This window comes from Erythrolamprus reginae, chromosome 1, assembly GCF_031021105.1.
Source record: "Erythrolamprus reginae isolate rEryReg1 chromosome 1, rEryReg1.hap1, whole genome shotgun sequence".
NCBI lineage: Eukaryota > Metazoa > Chordata > Lepidosauria > Squamata > Dipsadidae > Erythrolamprus > Erythrolamprus reginae.
This window is the reverse complement of record NC_091950.1, coordinates 329,989,985-330,011,758: the sequence shown is the minus strand read 5'-3', so window position 1 is coordinate 330,011,758 and position 21,774 is coordinate 329,989,985. Positions and strand designations below refer to the sequence as shown.

The 21,774-nt window shown below is 40.5% G+C and overlaps 1 protein-coding gene across 1 annotated transcript in view; it reads left to right on the top strand.

Annotated features, from left to right (window-relative positions):
- Positions 1-21,774, top strand: part of LOC139152992 (uncharacterized) — an 85,854-nt gene that overhangs the window by 18,970 nt on the left and 45,110 nt on the right. Inside the window, 2 exon segments of the mRNA XM_070726521.1 lie at positions 19,291-20,056; positions 20,059-20,688. Of these exon segments, the coding sequence (XP_070582622.1) occupies positions 19,291-20,056; positions 20,059-20,688 (1,396 nt within the window).

Sequence of the window (21,774 nt, the reverse complement as noted above, 5' to 3'; positions counted from 1 at the left end):
TAAAATTGTTAATAAAATAAATATTTTTAGTAGTTGCCTGTCCGTAAAACAGTGTTTGCCGTCATCACCCAACCCCCAAATATAATGGTTGTTTTCATAAACAGAAAGAAAGTCTGGGCATTTGGAAGAATTTCCAACAGTTCTGATCACAAAAAGCTGCATTAGAAAGCCAGGGAAATATTTTCTATTCAGGAAAGCTTTTAGCTGCTGAACCAGAGCCAGCTCTTATTGACTCCTGGTTTGATTTGTGTTTGTTTGGGTATTATAGTTTGTTACAATTGCTCTTTTAATTGGTTTATTGATTGTATATACCCGCTTTTTAAATATTCAACTTGAAAGATGCTGGGGAATGGTTGGCAGGATTTTAACTCGTCTGTGCATTTCAATATCAACACAAATGTAAATTACAAATATTTACAAAATGGCACAGTTAGGGGTGGAAACTATGTGCCTCCGACATATGTACAACTCTACTTCCCATAGCATTCATTAGAGCAGTGGGAAATTTCAATTTCCTAACAATAAAACATAGAGTGAGTGAGATGCAATAGAAGGGGAAAAATATCCTATATTGACCAACTGCACAGTTATCATGCAGAGTAGGCATGGCCTCCAATATATAAATAGACTGATAAATAGATAGATAGATAGATAGATAGATAGATAGATAGATAGATAGATAGATAATTAAATAGATACCACATTTTCAGAGTATATGACACACCTTTTTACCCCCAAAATAGGTTGAAAACTTGGATGCACCTTATACACGGAATGTAGCCTCTCCAGCCACCCCCACCCTTTGGCCTCTGTCTCCCAGCAATTTACCTCCTTGCAGCAAACAGACCAGAGCCTGTTAAGCCAAACAACTCATTATCAGCTTCCTGACCCTCAGCTGATTTGGCCAGTCACTGCTAAACTGAAAGTGAAACTAGCTGCAAGGAGGCAAATTGCTAGGGGAGAGACGCAGATTTTTATTTTCTGCTGAACTGGATGCAAGGAGGTAAATCAATAATGATAAATATCTGTAGAATGTTCAAATTATTAGACTTATTTTTAAAGACTGCTTTATTATTGTTCTAGAAAACATAATGAAGAAGCTTTTTGAAATAAATGCTTGATCTGAAGAGGCCCAGTGGTATTGTATGTTCTTTTAAATAGCAGAGAATAATTGTACCTCCAGAAAGCCACATCAATTTTAAAGAGCTGTAAAAATACAATCTGAAATGTAACACTGTCCTGTTTAGTATTAAGATATGGCAGCTGAATTAAACCTTGACTTAGCCGTGTTTGGAGTAGGGGTATTTAAATAATTGGGACGAGTTAGTGTGACTACATTTAAGAAAGTTTTCTGGCATTAATATGCACAGAAATACACAGCAAGCAGTGTATATCATCTCCACTGTTTGCTGGGAGGCAGAGGCAGAATTTTTTTCCTTTGTTTTCCTTCCCCAAAACTAAGGTACATCTTATACTCCAGTGTGTCTTATACTGTGAAAAATATGGTACATAGTCCTGGACGAACATGGTTAAAAAAAATATTTGGCACTGAAGGGAATGAGAGCTAATGTAATGTAATATACTACCTTCTTAACCAGGGACCTCCAAACTTGACAACTTTAAGATTTACTGGCTTCCACATCCAGAATTCCCCAGGCAGCATGACTGACTGAAGAATTCTGGGAATTGAAGTCCACAAGGCTAAAAGTTGCCAAGTTTGGAGACTCCTGTTTTTAACCATGCCATCTTAGAGGAGGAATCATTTCATTTCCCAAATGTTGATTCTACCCCATCCCCATTCAACTATTTCACTTTTTACATATGACTTATTGAAATACAGTGTAAAATTCCCTGGATCATGTTGTGGTAGTGACATGTTGAAAACCACAACTGAAGGATTGCAAGCTGGGGAAGGGAAAAACCCCAGAGTTGCTTGAAATGAAATATTAAAAGTGAAGCATCAAACAAAGCATAGAGAATTAGTTGCACAATCTATTAATATGATTTGGGGAGGGGTGTTGCTTTTTCCCATTCTTCTTGAGTTACAATAGACAGTGCAGATATGTTTGTTTGAGTTACACTATTGCCCTTTCTGCAATTATAAGAAATAAGGTAAAGTTTACAATCAACAAATTGCTTCTGACAGTACACTCTCGCGCATTCAACTTAAATTGAAGCCAGCAGTTCTTGTTTCTTTCAAAGGTTTTTTTCTATTGATAAGGCTTTTTGTTTTTAAGGATTTTATTTTTTATTAAATTTATATATCACATTAAAAATCGATCGTAATTTAAACAATTGCAGTGCTTTTAAAGTGTGGTGAAATTTTATTTTAAAAGATGAGGCCAGGAAAACAAATGTGTTTTTCTCCACGGCTCTTCTTTTGGAATGCAATATGAAAGACAATATTTCTTTTGTGTATGATGTTTGTTCATTTTAAGACAATGTACAATGTAAGGTTAGTTTAAAGAAATATGAAATAGATTTCACATGTACTCTCTTTTTAATTGTATATATCTTCAATAATTCTTTTCATTAAAAAAAAGGCACTGAGCTTATCAGTTGGAGAGCTGACAATCTGGATTCGAAAACCTGAGTTACATGCAACATGGGTAAGGTCCCATTACTTGCCCCAGCTCCTGCCCTAGCAATTTGAAAGCATACAAATGCAAGTAAATTAATAGGTACCACTTTGGTGGGAAGTAACATAATTCCATGCACTTTTGACATATAGCCGTGCTGGCCATATGTTGTGGTTCAGCCTGAGGCAGATCAAAGACTAGCTGCGTCTCTGCTGGCTCCATGCCCGGAGGAGGCTGACAGTGAAGAGGAGGGGGCTGAGCAGTCGGATGGGGGAGGGTCCAGTCAGGAATGTGACGAGGAAGAACAGCATGAGAGCCCCGGGGAGGGGCTTTCCCCAGCCAGTAGCTTGGAGTCATTAGGTGATGAGGCACAAGCTGTCATTGACATGCGACAGAGATGTTTAGATCAAAGGAAGGATCAACTGAGGAAATATTATCAGCATTGAATAAGGAACACCAGGGCTTGGGTGTGGTCCTCATTAGCAGGGAAGGGTTTATAAGGCAGGCAAGCTATTGAAGCCATGTGGAGTGTTATCAGTTTGGAGTTCCTGTAACCTGCATTGTTTCTCGGCGTCTCTGTTCCTGGCTTGTGGCCCAGCAGTCTTGAAGAACCGTGGGAGGTCTATGACTGTTATCTACAGCCTCGTCTTGGCAGCAAGAATCCTATATTGATGTATGGACAATTACCTTCATGTATATATTTGGAGTTCCAGTGTTTTCCTGCTTTGTAAGGACATTTTCCGTTAGCTTCGTTTTCCTTGAACATTATAAAACTGTATTTGAATTTTACCGGTGTGTCTGGCTTATCTTTTTGGGTTGGTTATAGCTTCCGGAGTGACCCAGACAGAACACCAGATAACCACATAAATTGTCTTCAGACAACACTGGATCCCTTGGCCAAGAAATAGAAATGAACACCTCCCCTATGGAGTCAAACATTACTAACATTACTTTACTTTCTGTGTAAGATTTTGTGGACTATTAATGAGCTTTGCAAAGATGATAAACTGGAAGCGAGAAATTTTCCACTGGTTCCTCTCTTATATTCTGCCCTACTGTCATCTTGAGGAAAGCTGTTCCCAGTAAAGACAGTATCAATATTTCATGCCTTCTTTTCTATTTACTTTTATAAATGTCAGACTATCCCCCGGATTCCTGCAATTTCTAGTACTCGTTATAACTATACGTGCAGTTTGTTTTACTTAGCCTTAGAGGATGACTTTTCTTGGTCCCATTTTTTTTTCTTTTCCTCAGCTGCATTCACCTTAAGCGACATTTAATCCAGCGTTTTTTTTCTTTCAATACTATCACAGTAATGCTTGTAATATAATGGCAAAAAATATGACCAGAAACACACAAATAAAATCTCATGATTTTCTTGATCAGAAAGATTCCCTGTGTGCTGCTGAAATAACAGAGGGCAAAAGTAAATAACATCCATCTAAAATAAAAAAGAATATGGAATAGTATTGAAAAATGATTATTATATTGCAATTCTTCCAAGGGCAAGAAAGAAATCCCAAATATTAATAGGACATATTGCTGATTTTGCTATGTAGATGGGATCAGATCTGTTTAACACATTTAAACGTGCATTTGCAAAGTTATTTCATTCAGATTTCTGGAGAGTTGAATGACTGAACGTACACTCAATTCAGAAAAAAGACATTCTATTGTTGTGGCTCAAACCTGGCTCAGCTAAAGCAATCAATCCACTTTAAAGTTTCATTTAGCATGCAATCAATAAATAGTTAAGCAGCTCTGATCAAAAGCAGAACTACAACTAATTTAACTTTGGCCTAGATCGTGATGGTGAACTTATGACATACGTGCCAAAAGTGACACGCGGAGCCATATCAGAAAGCATGTGAGGCTTGCCATATGTCAGCTCCATGTGTGCACTAGCCAGCTGATTTTCAGCCTTGTGGAAGGCTGTTTCACCCTCCAAAGGCTTCATGGAAGCTTCCCTGAAGGCTTTGGAGTGTGAAAAACAACACAACGGGCAAACCGGAAGTTCATTTTTCTGAACTTCCAGTTTGCCCATTTGGCAATTTTTTCACCGTCCCAGGCTTTAGTGAGGCCCAGTGCATGTGTGGAAATGGGAGGATTGTATGCATGCACAGGGGCAGCATGGGGAAATATTCATGTGTGTGGGGAGGGAATTGGTGTAGGCACATGCACGCATGCTAGCACATGCAAACACACACTTTTGGCACGCGAACCAAAAAAGGTTCGCTATCACTGGTCTAGATCGTAAACACAAGATGAAGGAAAAAGGCAGACTTTGGGGACTGGGTAAACCCAACTATGCAAACATGTTATTATATATTTTTCCTTGCATTGTCATCATGCCAGTCATATTATCTTTGAGATATGGTCAGTGAATAGAAGCACTGGCCCACAGGTTTCTAACTGAATTTTCTCTCTGTCACTATGATGTTCAATTCAGCTTCCTCTGAATGTTTTCCTACAAGAGTATTTAAAACACAGTTGTTAATATGCTTGAATATGGGGAGGCATCTCACAGGCTTGTAATGAATAGAGTTGTCATGTCACACAGAGGTACATTTACCCCACAGTATGCCTGTGCCAAAGATAATGGATTGATTTGGAGATAACCAACCAACAATCTGATTTGGAATCCAATGGCATTTAAAGCTTTTCTCAAAAGATAAGCATTCTTAAATCTCCTATAGGACTGTTACATTCCAGTGTCAAGTCATAAGGATTTGCTGTGTTCATATCTGACAAGAGAATTATTATTCATTTCATTAACAAGATTTTTCTGTATTCTCAGACTGTTTTAACTTTTACGATCTGGTCTTGGGCGATAATAAAATGTTTGTTCATTCAATTTGGAAAGTTGATTTGATTCAGAGATTTCAGCCAATATATTTATACTCTATTCCTTAACCGATTTCAAACCCCCCCTCCCCATAGTTCTGGTGACTGGAGTGCAAAAAAATGAATTATTTCAGGATTGTAGCAAAGAAGGGCATGAATAATTTTGCATGCATAATCTTCTTTGTAGCTGGAGAAATCTTGTGCTCAGGATGTAGATTGTGTGTGTGTGAGAGAGAGAGAATGAGAAAGAGAGAGAGAGAGAGAGAGAGAGTAAGAAGGAAGGAAGGAAGGAAGGAAGGAAGGAAGGAAGGAAGGAAGGAAGGAAAGAGCATTAATGAATGAGCAAGTAGGTTCCAAAATTACATTCATTTCCAAGAATGCTTCTGAATCTCTCTAAGCTTTTATAGAAAATAAAAATGATGGATATCTGCAAAAGCAGCCCAGGATGAGTTTGGAAAGAAATGCTCACCTTCCACTCAAACCAAGTACAATGGATGATTTAGAAACATGAAATATAAATAAATAGCAGTGAATGTCGGATAAGTTGATCCATTTAAATTAGCAGATATCTTGTGAATGAGGAAGCTCCTCAGGGTCACTAGTAACTCTTCTCTACTATGTCCAATAGCAAGCAAGGAGTAAATAAATTACTTCTGAATCTTTGTCTTAGTAGATTAAACACAAGAGTTAGTAATACTGTATTGGATTTTTTCCTCTGTTGCATTTTTAACCTTTTAAAAAAATATTCAGTTGTCTCATAGATCATGATATTTTTCATATCTGCATTAAATTTGTTAATTACTAGCATAAAGTTAAGGTTAAACAACTTGTCTGGGTTCAAATCCAAAATATTTCAGTTAATCAGAGGTGGATTCGGATTGGTTCGCCTGAACCAGTAGCGACCCTCTAGTGATGGCATGATGATGTCAAAGTACCGGTTTGATTGGTGCTGGTCCATAGGTGACATGTTTTAAAAAACAAATAATTTTTTAAAATGTTTTTCTGGGTTTTTGGCACTGTGCATGCATCACTATCTTGTTTTTGCCTTTAAAAAAAAAATTAAACAAAAAAATTGCCATTATGCATACGGGCACTGGCAAAGCCAGAAGCGAACCAGCAGTGAGGTAAGTTAGAACGCATCCCTGCAAATGATGTGTGATTATTGATAGAGAATAAGGATCTGTGGACTTTCAAAGGGGTATTTTATTTGAAATGGCCATTTTGGTTCTCTCCATGCAAGGAAGCTTTTTTGGTGAAATGAATTTGTGGAGTAAGAAAGAGCAGCCCTATCTTGGGGCAAATTTATTCCTGTAGGCTCTTTTATCTTCTGATGTGGTATAACAGAACTCCAAGAGATGAAACATGTCTTCCAGTGGAATAATACAGACAGCAGAGAGAATAAGGTTTCATGGTGTATTTGAAAAGGAACATTTAAAACAAGCATACTACAATGCTTATAATGTTGCAAGATATGATCAGAATCAGTTATTTCTTCACACGTTTTTGTATTTGTTAGTTTTAAAAGTAGGCATAGTGGGATAAGCCACAAACTCTTCAAAATGTCACAGTCCTTATTTATTTTGATTTTCTCCTGTAATTATAATAGCAAGAGTCTACACATACTGTAGCATTATAGGCTGCATAGAAAGAACAACACAATAATAACAATGATAGCAAAAGCAGGTGTTTGCCTATGTAAAGTGGTCTTGCTTTAGCTTTGTGAGACACTGCCACTGTAAATGGCTCTGGGGTCCCCTATCCTCAATTTGCCTACTTTGCCTATTTTGGCCACTTGGGGGACTGGTTTTGGGGTATTCCACTTCTAATATTTCCAGGAAATATTGTTGGGACCTGCCACAAAACCTCTTTTGGCTATTGCAAATATAGTACTCAGCAATTTTAAGAAGGAGCTTTGCTCAAGACTTCACAGAGATCCGCACACTCTACAAACCTATAAATTATCCCATTTAAGGACAAGATATTGGTTTAGACATGGAATGTTCAGCATAATGCCAAGTGAACTGGAAACCATCACAGTTCCTTCCCAATTTCCAGTGTCATTTATATTCCAGTTATCTGCCTGGGCACAAATTGCTTCTTTCATATTTGGAAGGAATATACCTGCCTAGAAAAAGCACCAAGGATAACGGAAAGCATCTTTCAGGAATGGCAATTAGATTTAGATAATGGTCTGGGAAACTGCTTATGTTTCCCATTGGTGAATGAGAAAATTACCCCAACATCATTTGCAAGAGCATTCATATATTACTACAATTCTAAATGTGCTTACAAGACCCAAAGGCTGTGCATCACTAATTTAGATTATTCATTGATTTTACATTTATAATAAATGTGAGGGGTGTTTTTAGATCTTACAATGGAAATTTGGTTGTCAGTAGTATCTTTGATTGGTTGGTTGGCTGATTGATTGATTGATTGTACCATTTGATGGTTCTTGATTCTAAGGGAAGATTGAATTAATTTGCTTGTTACAAATGATACGATATTCAGAGGACTGAAATATTGGGCTGATGGCCTTTTAATGACTGACTTTAGCACTGATAAGTAAACATGGGATATTTGCCCTTTCAAGGCAATGAAGGATGGGATAAGTCAAGTTATTTTGTAAAACACAAGGAAACCTATTATATGGAAGCCAAATGCAAATAAAGAAAATAAACTGAGATGGAATTTCAGCACTAGTTTAAAGTACAGACTGCTCATCTTATAGATTTAGGGTATTTTTTTAATGTTAAACTAACCTGTATACTTGAAAATGTGAACATTATTATCAAGGCTCTTTTGACTGGCCAAGTGTCTTGCAACTTGAGCAATTCTTATTACAATTCTTATTTGTATATAAAAATGTAATTGGAATTTTGGGCATCAACAATACTCATCCAATTTGGCTTTCTAATCTAATTAGTTTTTGTCATCCCTTGAAAAATCCATGATTCATATTATTTAAAATTTAAATGAACCAGCTTTTCTAAATCACACCTTGTTCCCCTGAGGCATAGGTAAACTTTTTTGGAAAGCGATTGATATTCACCAAGTTCTTACCTTTTGCAATTAATCAAGAAGACTTCAGCTTAAGATATTATCTCTTTTCACAACTGACTAACAGAGATTCTGAACATTTCATTTGGTCTTTAAGAAGTGCCATGCAGACAAAAGATGTTCAAAGCAACAGAGAGCCAGCTTGAAACAATTTGGAATTGCTGCTGATGGAGTATTGATTTAGAGAATTTGCTGAATTATTGTTAGCGCTGAGAACACCAAATCAGGATGGAGGCTAATTCAAAGCTAAATTAATGGGATGTGTAATGTTTTAGATGAAGTAATGGCTTATGAAGCGTTGTGATAACTTTACAGTTACACTTTTCATTCTTAAATGTGCTTTTGTGTCAGGTGCACTTCCATTCAAAGTCCTGGAAAGAAACCCCCCAACTCCATGTTGATAGAGATAAGTACTTTTACTACATAAGAACTGATAGCAACTAAAGGAAAGCAAGTTCTCAGGCAAAAGGCACGTAAATTCATATACAACGAATCTCAAAACCCTCCAGCATAGTCTCCCTGGGCAATTCATCCAATACCCATGTCCCAAGATGCCAAGTGGGTACCCTGTTCATTTGGGCTTCCACATCTGCTACATGAAGAGCCGGGGTGGCACAGTGGTTAGAGTGCAGCACTGCAGGTTACCAACCAGTCAACAAGTTAGGTCCCACAGAGTTGGCTTTCTCCAGGTTCCGTCAACTAGACAATGCCGGTTGGTGGGGTCTAGGGGAAGAGCCTTCTCTATGGGGGCCCCGGCACTCTGGAATCAACTCCCCCTGGAGATCTGTACTGCCCCCACCTCCCTTGCCTTCTGCAAGAGTCTTAAGACTCACTTATGTCGCAAGGCTTGGGGCCATTAGATTCTTGCCCCCTGGGCGATGAATGGACTGACAGAAATTGATTGAATGGGAATGACTGGTTTTTTACGGTTTTTAGTTTTAGATTTTAGATTTAATTAATTGGATCCAAAATGTTATGTATTGTTTTATTATATGTTGTGAGCCATCCCAAGTCCTCGGAGAGGGGCATCGTAAAAGTCTAATAAATAAATAAATAATAATGAGGACCCAGATTGTTGGGGCAACATGCTGATTATGTAAACCTCTTAGAGAGGACTATCAAAGCACTATGAAGTGGTATATAAATCTAAATGCTATTGCTAATTTATTTTATTATTTATTTATTTATTTATTTGTTTATTCAATTTTTATGCTGCCCTAAAAGAAAGGAAAAGTTTGTCAACAATCATAAGGTACAACACTTAATGATAGTCCGGGTACAAATAAGCAATCAAATCATATTAGGAACCAGTCAATATAAATCATAAGTATACAAGCAACAACGTTATCGTCATACAGTCATTTGTGGGATTAGATGGGTGATGGGAATGATGAGAAAATTGATAGTAATGCAGACTTAGTAAATAGTATTTTCATACTTTATTACCTAAAGTAATGTGATAGCTATATCTTGGCTCAAAAATAGCCTTGGGATTAAATGTGGGCCTTGTAAAATAATGATGATGATGATGATGATGATGATGATGATGATGATCTCTGCCACCTTGCCATGGCAGTGGGATCTGTATAATCCAATGATGTTGAGAGTTATTCTGGGAATATAGTATTGCAATGATCACATGAGCCATAAAGATCACACTTGAAGGCCAGGACTAAACATGCTACAAGCCATATGCAATGGTGAATATTTCATTTTTGTCAGCCATTCAATCATGTCTAACCCTCATCCAATCTATAGATTAGCACTCTCCATGCCCCTCTATCTTCCACTGGTTCCTTCAGAACTGCCATGGTGATTCCAGTGTCAGACTTTATACTGTCCAGCAATCAGGTTCCAGGATGATCCTTTCTGCATTTTCCAGCATGGAGACTTTTCTGGTGAGTCAGCTTGCATGACTTGGCTAAACTATGATAGCTTTTATTTGGCAATCCTGGCTTTGAGTGATATTTTTGGTACACATCAGTCTAGGCCAGGGGTCGACAACCTTAAACACTCAAAGAGCCATTTGGACCCATATCCCACAGAAAATAAAACACTGGTAGCCACAAAAACCTTTTGACATCTAAAATGAAGATAACACTGCATATATTATTTTTTACCTTTGTGCAAACCTATAGTGTGTTGCATTTATGTAATCAATGAACTGCTACAGAGAAAACAAATTTTTATTTCTCTATGCAACAAAAACATTTTGAACTCTGAATAAAAAAGATAGGTCGAAAAGCTCAATAAATCGCATGCTGGCGAGTGCCGCACATTGGTGCTCAGTGTCCTCTGCTAGGTAACCAAGGCAAGGAACTGCAGGGCAATTGGCAGGCAAACCAAAATCAAAATCCTTATCTACATCTAGAAGCAGAATGATTACAAAGTGCTATTTTGAAACCAATCCCTCAGTAAGAAGATTTCAAAAATAGAATGTGCCAGATTTGGAAAGAAAGTAATTTAGATGCAATTGTTACTAAACAAAAGATTATGGACTAAGAAAAATTCATATTTAACATCAAAGACTTTATAGATGCTGAATAAGAAGCACTAGAATGTGTGTCCAAGAGGCAATTGGAAAAATCTGAACAGCATCAAATGTATGATAGAAGTGCTCTTGATGTGTAAATAGAAAAGAAGACTCAAGATTTGCAAGGTAATTCCCTTATACATGAAAATGAACTAATTTGTACACACGAGCAGTCCAGAATATCTGAAAGGCAAAAAAACAATTGCTTGGGAAATAATTAAAAGGTATTAGAATGTATAGGAAGAATAAATTAAATAAATTGGTTGCCGATCAGTTTCCAGTCACAATTCAAAGTGTTGGTTATGACCTATAAAGCCCTTCATGGCATCGGACCAGAATATCTCCGGGACTGCCTTCTGCCGCACGAATCCCAGCGACCGGTTAGGTCTTACAGAGTTGGCCTTCTCTGGGTCCCGTAGACTCAACAATGTCGTCTGGCGGGACCCAGGGGAAGAGCCTTCTCTGTGGTGGCCCTGACCCTCTGGAACCAGCTCCCCCCAGAGATTAGGATTGCCCCCACCCTCCTTGCCTTTCGTAAACTTCTTAAAATCCACCTCTGCCATCAGGCATGGGGGAATTGAGACATCTCCCCCTGGCCTTTATAATTTATGCATGGTATGTTTGTGTGTATGTCTGCTTTTTAAATCAGGGGCTTTTAGAGACTTTTTAATATTAGATTTGTGATACATTGTTCGTATTATTGTTGTGAGCTGCCCCGAGTCTGCAGAGAGGGGCGGTATACAAATCAAATCAAATCAAATCAAATCAAATCAAATCAAATCAAATCAAATCAAATCAAATCAAATCAAATCAAATCAAATCAAATCAAATTTATCTATCTATCACCTATCTATCTATCTATCTATCTATCTATCTATCTATCTATCTATCTATCTATCTATCTATCTATCACCTATCTATCTATCTATCTATCTACAGCAAAGAAATGAGAGAATTTTATCAGACATACTTCTAGACATAAACAAAGCATTGGAACCTATTTCAATATCAATGAATGGTGAAACAAGCCAGCTAATATATTGTGATGCTTATGTTATCAGCAGGGGACGTGGACATGAAAATTAGAGGAATAAAAAGAATTGACAAAAGGTGACCCTGAATGGAAAATTTGCTTAGAATTCAAAGGGGAAAAGAGATTGGGATGTTCTGAGTCCACACCTGAAGTTCAAGAATTAAAAGAGAGAATTGCATATCAGGAATAACATTCAAGATAAAAGAAATTTACAACCACCATCAAAATGAACATTTTTGTTTTTCAATCTTCCACAAATTTTGCAATTCTGAACAAGTACTGTAGGATTATCTATGAGACTTCTTCCACAGGAGAGAACAAATGGGCCCAATGGATTTATGCTACAAAAATAAATTTAAGGGGAAAACCATGAATGAACAGAAGAAACGGTTAAGAAATAATTGGATAAAATAAGAATTGCAGGGATACATGGACTTTGGTTTAAATATCTTAGCAGGTTATTATTATTATTTATTAGATTTGTATGCCGCCCTTCTCCGAAAATTCAGGGCGGCTCACAGAATAAATATAGAAACAAAGCATACAAAACAAATCTAAAACATTAATAAAACTACAGCTAAAAACCCTATATATTACTCAATCAGATAATCCTAGGTTACATACATAGTTAGCCAGGCAGCTAAATGTTTCACTAAAAAATAGAAAAGGAAAAAAATGGAGCCTGGAAGCCAAAAGGAAGAACTTCGTAAACAATGAAACACAAAACAAAGGGAGGCATAATTAAACTTAGGAAGAATTTTGGAACAGCTTATTTCAGTCCAGATATAGCAACTCTTTTGGGTACCTTTTACATAAATAGATGCTACTTTAAAAGTCCTTGGGTAAGATTCAGATAAAGCAGAATACTGCCCAATAGTGACTATGACTCATGATAAAAAACAGCAGGGAATAGCTTTTTGGTAGAGTTCCCTCCCCTCCCAAATTGAGCCTTGGTAAAATATTCATTTTTATTGTTGCTATTCTCCTTAGGCAGGACAATTTTAGCCTTCCCCATCTTAAAATAGCTGCCATTAAGTTTTTCAAGTCTGTGAACAGTTATTTTTAAATAAGTCTTTAGTGTTTTTTTCTCCTCGGAATTTGCTTAAAACATTAATAAGATTGTTGTTAATCTTTTCAACAGTAGCATTAAACCCTATGCTGCAGAAAGTACTTTTCTCCTCTCCTCTTCTCCTCTTCTCCTCTTCTCCCCTTCCTTCCTTCCTTCCTTCCTTCCTTCCTTCCTTCCTTCCTTCCTTCCTTCCTTCCTTGAGTTCATATGCTGCCCAACTCCCAAGGGAGTAAAACATAGAAGGTAATATTAGAACCCCTTTAAAAAAAACCTTTAAAAATTTAAAACCAGCAATTAAAACAATTAAAACAGTTAAAAACCATGCATATCATTAATGGCCTGATCCCCATGGTGTGCTATCAGATCAACGACTCCAAAACTGTTGGAAAAGCCAGGTCTTTATAGCTTTCTGGAAGGCCGGTAGGCTGGGGGTAGTCCAGATCTCAGGAGGTAGATAGTTCCAAGGAGTTGGAGCAGCCACAGATAAGGCCCTCTCCCACAGCCAACACTGTTTAGCTGATGGGACCCAGAGATGACCGACTTTGTGGCCCTTATTGATTGTTGGAAGCTATGTGGAAAGAGGCATTTTTTGGGGTGAATGTAATCTCCAAAACTTCTTGTTAATCCATATCTGATAATTAAACCGTTCTTGCAATGGAGCAGCCTTGAAGTTGGGGTAGAGATAGCATGTATGCAGGAGTGGGAATTAAGAAGGAGGAACTCAATGTAAGGCAGCAGGCCAAAAACCAGGAGACTTAGATCCTGTAGAAGAGAATATTTTTTGTAACTCAGGGTTAAACTGTGGAATCTCTGAGCTTGGTGGTTTTCTTGCAGATGTTTCATTACCACGAGGTGTACGGATGATATTACCTAGTTTGGTAATGAAACGTTTGCAAGAAAACTGTCAAGCTCAGAGAGCACCAAGGACCCCACAACCAAGAGATTGTGAGCTCTAGTCCTCCCTTAGGTATGAAAGATGATTGGATGACTTTGGGTCAAACAATCTCTCTGTGCCCCACCCACCTCACAGGTTATTAATGTGGAGGAAATAGGAAGAGGAAAGAATATTAAGTAAGTTGTACACAGTGAATTTATAAAAATAATAAACATCAATAAAAATCATATGAAGAAATAATGCAGCCTATTCTGTCAATCCACAGCAAAAATAGCACAAGCCACATCTTATAATATTTATTAAAGAAAGAATGGGGGAAGGGAGAACAATGAAGGCAGAAAAACCCCCCAGCACTAGCAATATATACTGTACTTAGGAAATCTGTTTACTCACTATAAATTATTCTCTTGTCCCATTTTCCTTGCTAATGACACTAATACCACACAAATAAAGAAGAAAGTGTGTTCATGTCTTTCATCTTTCATTATTCTACTTCTCATGGCTTTTTGTTCTTCATCAGTGCTCTGTATCCATCTAAGAAAATTTGAACTGCTGTTCATATTCTTTGGAGTCATGAATATGAAAATCCCACTCCCATGTTGTTAAAGGCTTTCTCCAGACTGATTTTTTAAAAAAAGACTGATAGCTGTTTTCTGTTTTTTCTAATTTGTGTGTCCATTACTATTAGAAATGTATATGAGTTTCTCTCTGATGTATCTGTTTGGTACCAATCCAGTCTGACCAATATCAAATATTGCTGTAAAAAGCTTGTAATCTATGTACAATAAAAGTAGACTAGTTCAAATTTGTTTTAAGGGATGATAATAATAATAATAATAATAATTATTATTATTATTTATTTTTATTTATTTAATTTTGTCCAATACACAATAATACACAATGAAGGTAATAGAGGACACCTTCAAGGAAAAAAAAGAAAAGAAAATTAGAGAAGGAATAGAAGAGAGAGTATAGGATAAGATAAATCAAAGAGAGAATAGAAGAAAGATAAAGGGATAGAAGAGAAGATAACCAGACTCCTGGACAAATTAATAATAATAATAATAATAATAATAATAATAATAATAATAATAATAATAATAATAATAATAATGCACCATCATGCACTACACTCCCGCAGTGACATTGACAGGCTGTATTTACCAAGGAAAATAGGCAGCAGAGGACTTTTGCAAGTAAAGCAGACAGTGGAAGAAGAGAAGCATGCACTAGCTGACTATGTGAAGGGGAGCAAAGAGTCAGCATTGTTGGAGGTCAACAATAGGAAGCTTCTCAAGGTGACCAGTACAGAAAAACTGTAACTCAATGTCGTATGGACAGTTGGCAGAACGAAGCATTACATGGCCAGTTCTTGGAGAAGATTGAAGGCAAAGTGGATAAGGAGAAGACCTGGTCATGGCTTACAAGTGGAACACTCAAAAAGGAGACAGAAGGACTAATACTGGCGGCACAAGAACAGGCCATTAGAACAAATGCTGTCAAAGCCAGAATTGAAAAATCAACAGACGATCCAAAGTGCAGACTCTGTAAAGAAACAGATGAAACAATCGATCACATACTCAGCTGCTGCAAAAAGATCACATAGACTGACTACAAGCATAGACATGATGCTGTGGCACAGATGATCCACTGGAACTTGTGCCAGAACTATCATTTACCAGTGGCAAAGAACTGGTGGGATCATAAGCCCGAAAAAGTGGTCGAAAATGAGCAAGCAAAACTACTGTGGGACTTCCGACTTCAGACTGACCGAATTCTGAAGCATAACACACCAGACATTGTGATCGTGGAGAAAAAGAAAGTATGGATCATCGACATCGCAATCCCAGGAGACAGAAGAATTGAGGAGAAGCAGCTAGAGAAATTAGTGAAATACGAAGATCCAAAAATCAAGCTGCAACGACTCTGGCATAAGCCTTTGAAAGTGGTCCCAGTGGTACTTGGCACACTGGGCGCAGTACCAAAGGATCTCAGCGGACATTTGAAAATCATTGGAATTGACAAAATCTCCATCTGTCAATTGCAAAAGGCCACTTTAGTGGGATCAGCAAATATAATTCGCCGCTACATCATGCAGTCCTAGGTGCTTGGGAGGCGCCTGACTGGTGATGAAATAGGAAATCCAGCATAGTGATCTCGTTTGCTGTGTTGTACTGACATAATAATAATAATTTATTAGATTTGTATGCCGTCCCTCTCCGCAGACTCGGGGCGGCTCACAACAGTAATAAAACAATGTACAATGTGACAAATTTTTCCGGTTCCGGTTGAGTAGCAGGAGGGAGGGAAGAGACTGCTGCTCCGCTGGACTATGGCATTAAGATCAAATATAGGGAAATTTTTCAGTTAATTTTGAAAAACAACAGATAGTTCAGAAGGATTAGACTCCCCCGTTTCGGAGGATCGTGTTACCTTGTATCTCGGCAGTGCTTTTCTCTTTATTTCCTGCTGTGAGAAAGCTGGGAGCCCCGATCAGCTGGGGCTCGGAAAATGGCGATCGTGACCGAGCTGATTTGATTCTGCCCTGAATCCACACTTTTTAAGAGCATTCTGCAGTGGGGTGAGCTGTATTGTTGCAATTACATTGAGGCTCAACCCGGGGGCTGGCAGAGATAAGAAGAGTGGGGGTTGCCGCCCAGCATTGACTCATACTGACACGGACAGAGGTGGAAAAGGAGAGGTGGAGAGGGACTGAGAAGGAGCGAGCGAGCGTGCGAATGTTCAGGGCAAGCATGCTGGGCCGACTGTGCACGGGCCGAGGAGGAAAGTAGATGGAGGAAAACGTCCCCCACAACAGCAGGACATTCCCAAAAACAACGTGATCTACCGGACAGATGCTGGACGTCGAGTGGTTACATGGTGGGCACGCTTGACGTCGGAGGGCTTTGCGGTGGACATACTCGGTGCTGGAGTGCCTGGAAGAAGGAGGGTCTGCCATTATAGTGAACAAGGAGATTGTGAGAAAGAAACTGCCAGATTGAAATTGACAGTATGAAAACCTTGTGGCTGCTGGATGCTATAACTGAAGACCAGGAGATACAGAGATACCTCTCAAATAACAGCAGAGGTACTGGTAGACATTTGGAGCGACCCATGAGAGACCAGGGGTGTCGTGGAGGTGAGAAAGCTGATAACAACGACAGTGGCAAAGAGAAAACCTGGGAGGACAGAGGACAGAGTTTATACTCAGGACTGTTTGTCCTACTAATAACATCATACATCCCTCGGACTCACCTTTTTAGACTGGATGATATCTATATGAACTTGGCTTAATTGATTAATTAACTGACCAGTTGAAATATCTTCTACCTATATATTTATTTTTATTACTTATATTTATCTATATTTTTAATAATTAATATTTTAATAATATGAACTATTAGTTTTATATTAACTCTTTTTAATTAAATTATTGTGGGGATTTTTAAGTGGATGGGAGGATGGTAGTGATGGCATGAATGAATGGGACTATTTTAGTAATTATTGGAATGAATGGAATACTGTGAATGAAAATGAATGGGAGGGGAGTGATAGATGGAATGGAGTGGGTGGGAGGGATTATAATATGTATGGAATGAATGAATATGACATGAATGGAATTTTTGGCACACCTGACGCTGGAGGGGCAGGAGGGGAGGGGACACTTATCTCTGGGGTGGCAGAGGGTCAAAATATCCCAGTCTTGCTGGGGAGAGGCAGGTATGGCGGAAGCCATGGAGCTAGCCGTTCCAGGGGAAGGAGGAATCGCTGCTTAGTAGCGATCCCTTCTTCAGGCTCCATGAGCTTAACTCAAAGCACTGGTGATGAGTGTAATTCTGGCCCTGGGCTCAAGTTGTTGCTACTCAATGCCAGGTCGGTGATAAATAAAGCTCTCCTCATCCGGGATCTGATCCTGGATGAGGAGGCCGACCTGGCTTGTGTGACCGAAACCTGGCTGGGCCCGGAGGGAGGAGTTCCTCTCTCTGAAATTTGCCCAGCTGGGTTTCGGGTATGGCACCAACCTCGACCCCAGGGAAGGGGGGGAGGAGTGGCTATTATAGCCAGGGAGAGTCTTGGCCTGCGTAGGCTCATTGCTCCAGAGGTTGCGGGTTGCGAGTCCCTCCTGGTGAAGTTGGACTTAGGGGTTCAGGTGGGCTTGTTACTCACGTACCTGCCTCCCAGCTGCGTGTCAACAGCCCTGCCTGTGCTGCTCGAGGAGGTGGCCGGGCTGGCGGTGGAGTTCCCCGGACTTATCGTCCTGGGGGACTTCAATCTGCCGTCGCTCGGCGGTTCCTCTGGACTGGCACAGGAGTTCATGGCCACCATGACAGCCATGGACCTGACTCAAGTAGTTCAGGGTCCGACTCACGAGGGTGGGCACGCACCTGATATGATATTCCTCTCTGAGCAACTGAGTAATGATCTGAGATTAAGGGGCTTAGAAGTGCTGCCTTTGTCGTGGTCAGATCATTTCCTACTGCGGCTTAACTTCCTGGCTCCAATCCTTCCCCGCAGGGAGGCGGAACCAATTAGGAGGTTCCGCCCCAGACGCCTGATGGATCCAGAAGGCTTCCAGATGGCGCTTGGGGTTATTCCAGATACACTTGTCCACAGTTCGGCAGAGTCTCTTGCTGAGGCCTGGAACAAGGCTGCAGGGGAGGCTCTTGACCGGATTGCGCCGTTGCGACCTCTCCGCGGCACTAGACCCCGTAGAGCTCCATGGTTCAATGAGGAGCTCCGGGTGTTGAAGCGCCAGAAGAGACGTCTGGAGAAGCGATGGAGGAAGAGTAAGTCCGAATCCAATCGAACACTTGTAAGAGCTCATATTAAGACTTACAAAGTGGCGCTCAAGGCGGCAAGATGCGCGTATCATGCCGCCTTGATTGCATCAGCGGAATCCCGCCCGGCTGCTCTGTTTAGGGTAACCCGCTCCCTTCTTAATCAGAGGGGAGTTGGGGAGCCCTTGCAGAGTAGTGCCGAGGATTTTAACATGTTTTTCGCTGATAAAATCGCCCGGATCCGAGCAGACCTCGACTCCAATTGTGAAACAGATTCGACTGACAATGAGTCAGTCGAGGTGACTGGGGCTAAACGTCTTTGTCCATCTGTCTGGGAGGAGTTTGACTTGGTGACACCTGATGAAGTGGACAAGGCCATTGGAGCTGTGAGTTCCGCCACCTGTTTACTGGATCCGTGTCCCTCTTGGCTGGTTTCGGCCAGTCGAGGGGTGACACGGAGCTGGGTCCAGGAGATTGTCAACGCCTCCTTGGGGAGGGGGTCCTTTCCGCCACTTTATAAGGAGGCGGTTGTGCGCCCCCTCCTCAAGAAGCCTTCCCTGGACCCAGCCGTGCTTAATAACTACCGTCCAGTCTCCAACCTTCCCTTCATGGGGAAGGTTGTCGAGAAGGTGGTGGCACTTCAACTCCAGCGGTCCTTGGATGAAGCCGATTATCTAGGTCCTCAGCAGTCTGGATTCAGGCCTGGCTACAGCACGGAAACTGCTTTGGTCGCATTGATGGATGATCTCTGGCGGGCCCGGGACAGGGGCTTGTCCTCTGTCCTGGTGCTCCTTGACCTCTCAGCGGCTTTCGATACCATCGACCATGGTATCCTTCTGCGCCGGCTGGAGGGGTTGGGAGTGGGAGGCACTGTTCTTCAGTGGTTCTCCTCCTACCTCTCCGGTCGGTCGCAGTCGGTGTTAGTGGGGGGTCAGAGGTCGACCCCGAGGTTTCTCCCTTGTGGGGTGCCTCAGGGGTCGGTCCTCTCCCCCCTGCTATTTAATATCTACATGAAACCGCTGGGTGAGATCATCCAAGGGCATGGGGTGAGGTATCATCAATATGCCGATGATACCCAGTTGTACATCTCCACCCCACGTCCAGTCAACGAAGCAGTGGAAGTGATGTGCCGGTGCCTGGAGGCTGTTAGGGCCTGGATGGGTGTCAACAAACTCAAACTCAACCCAGACAAGACGGAGTGGCTGTGGGTTTTGCCTCCCAAGGACAATTCTATCTGTCCGTCCATTACCCTGGGGGGGGGGAATTATTGACCCCCTCAGAGAGGGTCCGCAACTTGGGAGTCCTCCTCAATCCACAGCTCACATTAGAAAAACACCTTTCAGCTGTGGCGAGGGGGGCGTTTGCCCAGGTTCGCCTGGTGCGCCAGTTGCGGCCCTATTTGGATCGGGAGTCATTGCTCACAGTCACTCATGCCCTCATCACCTCGAGGCTCGACTACTGTAACGCTCTCTACATGGGGCTACCTTTGAAAAGTGTTCGGAAACTTCAGATCGTGCAGAATGCAGCTGCGAGAGCAATTATGGGCTTCTCCAAGTATGCCCATATCACTCCAACACTCCGCAGTCTGCATTGGCTGCCGATCAGTTTCCGGTCACAATTCAAAGTGTTGGTTATGACCTATAAAGCCCTTCATGGCACCGGACCAGAATATCTTCGGGACCGCCTCCTGCCGCACGAATCCCAGCGACCGGTTAGGTCCCACAGAGTTGGCCTTCTCCGGGTCCCATCGACTAAACAATGTCGTCTGGCGGGACCCAGGGGAAGAGCCTTCTCTGTGGGGGCCCCGACCCTCTGGAACCAGCTCCCCCCTGAGATTAGGATTGCCCCCACCCTCCCTGCCTTTCGTAAACTCCTTAAGACCCACCTTTGCCGTCAGGCATGGGGGAACTGAAACACCTCCCCCTTGCCCATGTTGTTTTGTTGATTGATTGACTGTGTGCCTGTTTTTTATATATACTGTTTTTTATGAGATTATTAATTTCAATTGGAACTGGATGGGTGGGCATTGGATTTGGTATTGTGTACTGTACTGTTTTTTATTATTGTTGTGAGCCGCCCCGAGTTTGCGGAGAGGGGCGGCATATAAATCCAATAAACCTAAACCTAAACCTAAATCTAAGGTTTAAAAGAAAACATATTAAAAACCCAACATTTAAGAACCATGCAACACAAGCATACCATACATAAAACTATATTCTGATCATATGAACTGAACCTCACCCTGCAGAGGAAATTATGATAGAGGTGGGAAAAAAAGGTTATGAGGAATAAGCAATAAGGAAAATACAAGAGGGGGGAAGGGATTTATAGGCACCTAGCACAAGAGTTGATTTGAAAGATGGTTAAAAGAGGCCATTTATGTTAATATTGAGCATCCCTTTCTCAACAGAGGGAAGGTGGGAATATTACCTATCTCCTGTCTAGAAGGCAGCCCTTTGAGAACTTCCAAGAAGATTCCACTTCCATTTGCACTTTGATACAAGTGACCTTGAGGGCACAGTTAACCCTCTAAGTGGCCAGAAGATCTATTGCTAACAATAGATGATTGGGTTGTGTGTGTGTGTGGATAGGATCCCTCCAGCCCATCCTGTCAGAACTAATTTTTCCATTGTCCCCATCATCCTGCCAGAACTGATGAAGCATCTTGGATGAGAAGTGAAAGGTCTTCTTTTTTCTCTTCAATGGAAAAAAAAGTAGTCCAGTTGTCTTTGAGATTAGCACAAAAGTTTATTTAGATTAGCCAACAATTGTTTCTAATGATAATTCATCATAATATGCAACTCTCTCAGAATTCTGTTTCACATAAAGCTTCAAAAGCATACAGACACTACATTTTTCATCTACAATTTTTAAAAAATCTAACTTCAAAGGTAAAAGATGATCAATTTGATTTCCTTCCCGTCAGATAATCAATGTTTTCAAAATATCTTAAATTGTGATTGGATTAGCGTTTTTCTTTTGA